At 27.4% G+C, this 7,917-nt stretch overlaps 1 protein-coding gene across 1 annotated transcript in view; it reads right to left on the bottom strand.

Moving 5' to 3' along the window:
- Positions 1–7,917, bottom strand: part of LOC117174924 — a 528,852-nt gene that overhangs the window by 5,194 nt on the left and 515,741 nt on the right. The window contains exon 6 of the mRNA XM_033364381.1: positions 7,231–7,613. Coding sequence (XP_033220272.1) covers positions 7,231–7,613 — 383 coding nt within the window. The remainder of the gene's footprint in view (positions 1–7,230; positions 7,614–7,917) is intronic.

Raw genomic sequence — 7,917 nt, 5'->3', positions numbered from 1 at the left:
TAGAGCTCCAAGGAGATTATGTTGAAAAATTTAAAAAAATTTACCCAAAAAAAATTGTTTTTATACTTCATTCTAAGGACTTATTGAACTACCCTCGTATATGTTCGTCGTTGTCCAAAAAAAATCGTAAGGATTTCCGTCAATTAAGATGTAGTTTTTATTAAAAAAGCCTCTACAATTTTTATGAGGCTTTTACATGATATGTTTTTCGTTACATTTTAATTTAATTTGGTGTCACATGTCATTATTATTTTCAAAAATTGACATGAACTATTGACAGATGTTTGACTCCCAAATTATTATTCTTGGTGTTTACAAGATAAAAAACACAGGTAATTTTTATTTCTTTTACCTTTCGAGAAATTAATTTTTGTGTAATTATATGTAAGAAAAGATCATTATCTATACATTATCTATTTAGATTCTTTGAAAAAGGCACGCAGTGGAAGCCCAAACGTCAGAATAGACAGAATTTAATAAACGAACTTTTCATTCATTTCGTTTTATTCTTTTAATTAATGAAGACCGTAAGACCTGCAAAAAAACGAATCTTACTCTTATTTACATCAACGGTCGAAGAAAGGATTGATTTGATTCTTATCCAATCTACTCACTAAATAAAAGCAATATTTATTTTAAATTAAAATTTAATCTACGCCATTGATTTCTGAGTTTCTGAAAACATATCTCAAGAGATCATTTTTGTGTGGATTATTTTATAAAGGATTTTGGCAAGTTTTGCGAAATACTGGTTTTAAGACTTTTTTAATGAGGGAATTTAAAGATTTCGAAAGATTCCAAGGGATTTCTAGTGAACTTTTAAAAATAAATTTATAAAGGAAAAATGTTTCACAAGCTTGATAAACTGCCAATTTAAAAATACGATATTTCGACACAACAGTTAAATTTTCAACCAAATAATTTAATTTTGAACGAAAAAGATTAATTTTTGAACAAAAAAAAACAAACAATTATCAAACAAATACAGACGTTTTTCAAATAGTTAAATTTTCGACCAAGAAGATTATTTTCGTACAAAAAAGATGATATTTAAATAATTTAGATTTAACCAAATAGTTAAATTTTTAAGCTTATTAGAAACATCAGTTTAAAAAAAAAATGATATAGTTCAATTTTCATTTGAAACAATTAATTTTCAAATAAAAACGCAAAATTTGTACAGGACAGTTGAATTTTTTATGAAATTTTGTAATTTGAAAGCTAAACTGTTTAATTTTTACGAAAGTAGTGGAATTTTCAACTCAAAAAGATGCATATTGAACCAAAAATGTAATAGTTGACACTACAACTAACAAAGACTTTTGATATTTTAAAGAAAAAAAGCCTTTGATTTTTAATCAAAACAGTTAAAATTAACCAAAAAAGATTAATTTTCAACAAAATGCTTGGATCCTAAACTAAAATAGATTTATTTTTAAATAAAATAGTTGAACTATCAACTAAACATATCCCTTTTTTATCAAAAATAGAATGCCTAAATTTGTAGGTCTCACAATAAATAAATAAAACAACTAAAATAAGGAATCGTCCATTTTTAAATTTTAATAAAGTAGTTCCACTTTCAAGCAAATATTTGAATTTTTCACCAAACTGCTTAATTACCGAGACTAAAATAGGAATTTTCTACAAAATAGTAGAATTTTCAACTGAAAAATATGAATTTTCAATTAAATAATAAATTTTCAACTGGAACAGATTAATTTTTAACTAGATAGTTACACTGTTCACCAAAAATATAAAATCTCAATGAAAATACACGAATTTTTAAACTGAAAAGATGAATTTTTAACACCTACAAAAATTTTATTTACGATTTCAAGAAAGAAAAAAGTTTTGAACAAATTTTTGAATTTTCATCCAAAATGGATGACCTTTTAACGAAATTATTGAATCTCAAACAGAATAATTGAATTTTTATCCAAATGATAAATCTATCAACCAAAAAAACTGAGTTCTTAGCCAAACATGTATTTTTAGACTTTTCGGCAGAAAATAATGAGCTTTCAACCAAAAATAGTTTGATTTTATTATTGCGTTCTGTTAATTTAATTTGTCCTTGGGTGAAAAACGAAGAAAAAAGGAATTATTGTGAAAGCCTGCGATAAATAAATCAATTTCTGGACGGAGGGGGGAGTAATAGTAAATTGTACAGTGTCTTACATTAGTTTTGCGAATGACCCCTTTTTTCATGGATAACTCGAAAATGTCTTAACTAAAAAATGGATAAAAAAAGTCTTCGATCCCCTGCATGGAAAAGAGGCTATTCAGCCTTGATTTCAGAATAAAATTCTCTAAATGAAAACTCGCGAGTCCGCACCATTTATACCTATCTAATTGAAATTACTCTATGAACGAATTGAAAGCGAGTGTTCAAAGGAAAAAATTAATAGGCGGATGGTTTCTGTCTTATAATTACGGGTAAGTTTAACTTGCTTAAACTTCTGCCCCAAGTATGAGGCTTTGAACACGTGCATAGTATTGTTCTTAAGCAAACGTAGGGACAAAAGGTACTAGAGAATTCTGTACATTTTGAGAAGCTGTTGAAACTGCTTTGAGTAATTGAGTAATTGAAAAGGTGATTTGGGGTTTAATTTAATCATTCATCTTGGCTTTAATTGACGAAACTTTGCAATGAGTTCAAAGACATACGGAGCTTAAGATTTTGTTTAATAATATCAGTGAATTAGCAAAGAGAACTACAAGGGAACATCATCAACTATTTTGATTGTAAAATCACATTTTAACCTGTATTTAAAAGGTCTTCTAAAATCTGTGTCTCACATTTTTCCTATTTCTGAGGATTTCTTCGAGATATTGTAACCCGAAGGTAAAAAAATGGAAATTGTTTTAGCCTGGCGAGGCTTGACAGTGCCAAAGCACTTTCTTAGTATACGAAAATATTTTCTGGTTTATAAATTCTTTGATTTAGGATTAATGTAGATAACATATTGAATTCAATACGAAACACTTTAAATTCCAAAGATTTAAAGCAGAGATGTATTGCATTTTCCAGAACAAAATTGATTTTCAAGAAAGTGGTTGCATCAAAAACCAAATAGACAAACGTTTCAGTAAAAGAGAAGAATTTTCCAAACATAGTTAGAGATTCAACCAAATAGTAGAATTTAAAATACAAAAAGATTATTTTGTTTTAAACAGTTTAACCATTAACAAAACAGTTAATTTTTAAAAAAGGAACATAAACTTTCATCCAAGTAGGATGACTTTTCCACAATAAAATGTGAAATTTCAATACAAAAGGCTACATTTTTAACAACATTGTTGAATTTAGAAACTATAATGATGACTTTAACAAAATAAGAGTTTAAAAAAATAGTTAAATCTTCCAAAAATAATTTTGTTTTTAACAAAATCGTTCAATTTTTAAACAAATAGTTTAATTTTCAGAATACGAATAAGATTTTTCAATCAAAAAGTCGATTTCTCTAAACAAAGAACATTAAAATTCTCTAAAATATTTGAATTAAAAAAAAGACACATTTCTTAGAGGACGCTTAATTTTTCATTTAAAAAACTTATTTTGAAACAAAAAATATTACTTTTTTGCCATGAAAAACAATTTCCAACAAAAGAGTAAATGTTTTATACTAAACAGTCAAGTATTTTAGAAAACATTGGACTTTTAGATAGAAAAATATGCATTTTTAACAAAAAATATAATTTTCCATCGAGAGAGATGATTTTTTAATAAGATAGTTACACTATAAATCAAACAGTTGAACTTTTAACAAACAAGAATGATTTTGTAACCTAAAGAAAATACTTTTAAAGAAAATATGTGAACTTTTTTACAAGAATGTGTTTTTTGAACCAAGAAGTTGAATTTTCATCAAAAAAGAATAATGTTCTACTCAACAAGACGACTTTTCAATAAGATACATTCATTTTCTACAAAACAGTTGAATTTTTATAATGTTTTAACCAAAAATAAAGTATTTAAATTTTCAGATAAAAACTCTGATAAAAAAGTAATTCTGAACAAAATAAATTAATTTAAAAAAAAATTGATGTTCAATTTTCAACCAAAAAGATGAATTATAGACCAAAAAGATTAATGTTCTACTAAAAAGACGGATTTTCAAGAAATTACATAAATTTTCGACAAAAGTACCTCTTTTTAAAATCAAAAAGACAAATTACCTAATAACAAGTTGAATTTTCAACTAATAATATTATTTTTTAACAAAAATATTTAATTTTTAACAAAACAGTATAATTTTTCAACATTTTTTATTATTCAAGCAAATAGTTTGATCTTCAACCATAATTATAAATCCCTGATAAAGAGATTAATTTGTGTACAAAGTAGTTCAACTCTTAGTCAAATAATTGACTTTTCAATAAAAAAAAATGAATGCTTGACGAATCATATAACACTTAATATTTTCACCAAACAATTACATTTTTAACCAAAAAAGAGAAACTTTTAACCAAGAAGATTATATTTCTACCAAAAAGACGGATTTTCAGCAAAATACGTAAATTTCCATTCAAAAAGTTAAACTTTCAACTAAAAAAGATACATTTTTAACCAAATAGTTAAATTGTTAACCTTCAAGATAAATTGATAACTACAAATGAAAGCAAAGATGATATCTAGAACTGTCAATACCTTTCAGAGAAATTTAAATTGGAGATAACAATTATTGAATATTCAAGAACACTTCAGAAAATTACAGAATACTGAAGAAATTTCATGGCCGCATTATAGTACTAAAAAACACTGCAAAATATTGTACAATATTGATCAGGGCATCCGGATTTCAAGAACTTACGTGAATTATAAATGAGTTCACGTTACGCAGGCAGAAAGATATAAAGAATTTTATGAGATTACATGATATCGCGTAGTATTCCGAACACTTTCGGATGCTTTAGGGATTTCAAAATATTTGAGTAATTAATATTCCATCACAGAATTTTAGGAAGAGCTTAACATAAATGGAAAAGATTACAAGGATTTTTCAACAAAGATATAGTAAAACTTAAATGTATCTGTTAGAAAGTATAAACCTGAATGGATTTTAGAAATATAATTTGTAATTTATAAATAACCACATCCACCATTTTTAAACTCCCAGTCAAAAGGACGAGTTTTTGAAATAAAAGTTTTGATTTTTCAACACGAAAAATTAAATTCTTGGCCAAAAAATTGTTTTCAGTTCAAAAAATTCATCCTCAGCCCACAGAGATGAATTTTCAATCAAGAAAAATAAGTTTTCCCTCCTAAAAGATGAATTTTTGATTCAAAAGAGGAAGTTTCAACAAAACAATTGATTTTTTGACTAAACAAATTTTTTTATATTTAAATTTTTAACGAAATAATCAAACATTAGGCAAAAAGTTTTCTATTTTTACCAAACAGCTGAATGGGAAAAAATTAATAAATTATCAACCAAGAAGATTAATTTTCAGACAAAAAAATGCTTGACAGAAAAAACTAATTTCCAACAGAATAATTAAACTTTTGAATAGATAGCTTAGTTTCAAACCAAATAGTTTAATTTTTTACCAAATTATTAAATTTTTAAGCCCGGCAATTTTGTACAAAACAGCTACATTTTCAACCTGAAAATGTTGAATTTTAATAATATTTAATAATATTCAATTGAAAAATGGAATAAGTCGATCATTGTGTTTTCTTGGTTTCGTCAGTAAACTCTTTCCAGGTAACTTTGAGTTTCAAACAACTTTCAGTGAGGGATTTGTTCAAAAATATTGAATGAAGTTCTTTGGAAAATCTCATATCGATTCATTAGAAATTGACTGAGATATTCATATTTGGAAAAAAACCTCGACGTCTGCTCATGCGAGAAGGCTGCCTGACGGAGCAGTCCTCGCGACGCATTAGTTAACCCTATCGGTCCGGGCAGACGTCGAGTTTTTTTCCAAATATGAATATCTCATTCAATTTCTAACAAATTAATGAGATTTTCTAAAAAAAAACTTCATTCAACATTTCTGATCAAATCACTCACTGGAAGTTGTTTGAAACTCGAAATTACCTAGATACTTTTTACCGGCGAAATCAAGAAAACACAATTATCGACTTCCCTCATTTTGCAATTCAATATTATTAAACAATTAGCGATTTTGAACTCTTTCATGAAGTCTTAGTCATCGCTATAGTATTTTAAATAAGTCCTATGAAAATGAACTCAATTCAATGATATTTAGCCAAGTTAGAACGATTTCAGTTTAAAACCTAATTAAATCAGAGAGAAACTTTTATTCAATATTTCGCTTTTATTTAAAAAAAATAAACGCTCAACAACAAAAATACTGCTGAAAAAAGTTTTATTTTCTTATTCCCTACAATTTTACTTTTCTTGAATTGATTCTTTAATTTTGAAATTTTTTATTTTTGAGAAGCGCATACAATATTTTTACGCGTGTTCGAGCGTCGGGGTTGGTTCTTGCACCCGGCGGCTCAATTTTCAATCTAGAATATAAATTTTTAACCCAAAATGGAATAGATACATTTTCAGTGAAGGAAATTAATTTTTTTTTTAAATTTCAGCAAAATATTTTAATTTTCGAGCAAAGAGATGAATTTTCAAATAAAATTATAAATCTTGAAAAAATTAATTTCACAGACAGCAGTTCAACATTTAACCAAACAGTTGAAGTTTCAAACTGATAGTCGGTTTTCAAACAAAAAATATAATATTTGAATTTTTTCGTTAAACAAATTAATTTTCAAATAAATCTAAAATTAAATTATACAAAATAAGTTAATTTTTAACAGGAATATTTTTATTTTTAATTGAATACACTATAAAAACAGTTCAAAAATTTAACTGAGAAAAATGAGCACAAGGGAAATTTCTTGAAAATAGACAAGAAAATTAGAATTCTTCAAAAGAGGGGAAAAGATTACTGTCGATTAATGCTAAGTTAACTGTTAAAGGAATCTTTAAATTAAATCAACATTCCCAAATAAAAAAAGTAAAAAAAATAATAATTAAAAGAATTCTCATATAAGTATCAAATAGATTTCAATTATTATTAATTGTTCACATGACAATTATATAAAATTACGTTTTTAAAAATCACTGAAAATAACGTCACGCAATATGTAGACATTCCCACAAGAGAAACTACTTGGACCTAAAAATTCTAAACTTTTTGGAAGTGTTCCTTTGAAATAATCGTATTTCTGAAATAATAAAAAAAGAAGAGACTCACGAGTTCGCGGTCTTTTTCCTTTGGTATATTTATGGTGCTTCGACCTGTATCTGCGTTGATGTTCGCTGATATTGGTAGAATTTCTCCAGGGATGACTGGTGGCGGGCACGCTCGTAACATTGGTGATTTTCCTTTGAATATCCTCAAATATTTGTGCCTTCTGCGCCTCTGAGGAGCCCTGGTAGGGTCGGTAGTACGACCACTTTCCGATATTTTCGAGCTTTTTACCCTCTTTCGTTTTGTCCGGCAAAGGCTTCGAGGTCGCCATTAACCTCGGTCGTTGCAGAGCATATGACGAGGCGATGCTGTTCATGATAGCCGCCTTGTTGTCATCGGGCTTACTTGTCACGAACTGCTCTCGAGAATTCTCGGGTGTCCAGTAACTGCAATAAGAACATTAATTAAAATTACCAATACCTTGAATAATGCACAGTATGCAACATTGTCTTAGACGATAATCTACTAAGAAAAAGATAAAAGTAAAATCAAAGCCATTGCCATGAAATTCCTGCCTTAAGGGCATGTGACACAGCTAAATACCTATATTACCGACCTCACTTTTTCAGTTCACTGAATGTTTTTTTTAACCTAAGAACTTTTTTATAAATAAAATATCGAGCTGAAACTTTGGAAAATGTATTAGAGTACAATAAAGTACGTTTAGGTACTGCATTTTGGTAGGAACTT

The sequence above is a fragment of the Belonocnema kinseyi genome, chromosome 6 (genome assembly GCF_010883055.1).
Source record: "Belonocnema kinseyi isolate 2016_QV_RU_SX_M_011 chromosome 6, B_treatae_v1, whole genome shotgun sequence".
In the NCBI taxonomy this organism is placed as follows: domain Eukaryota; kingdom Metazoa; phylum Arthropoda; class Insecta; order Hymenoptera; family Cynipidae; genus Belonocnema; species Belonocnema kinseyi.
Note: the sequence above shows the minus strand (reverse complement) of the source record. Positions and strands in the feature narration are given on the sequence as shown.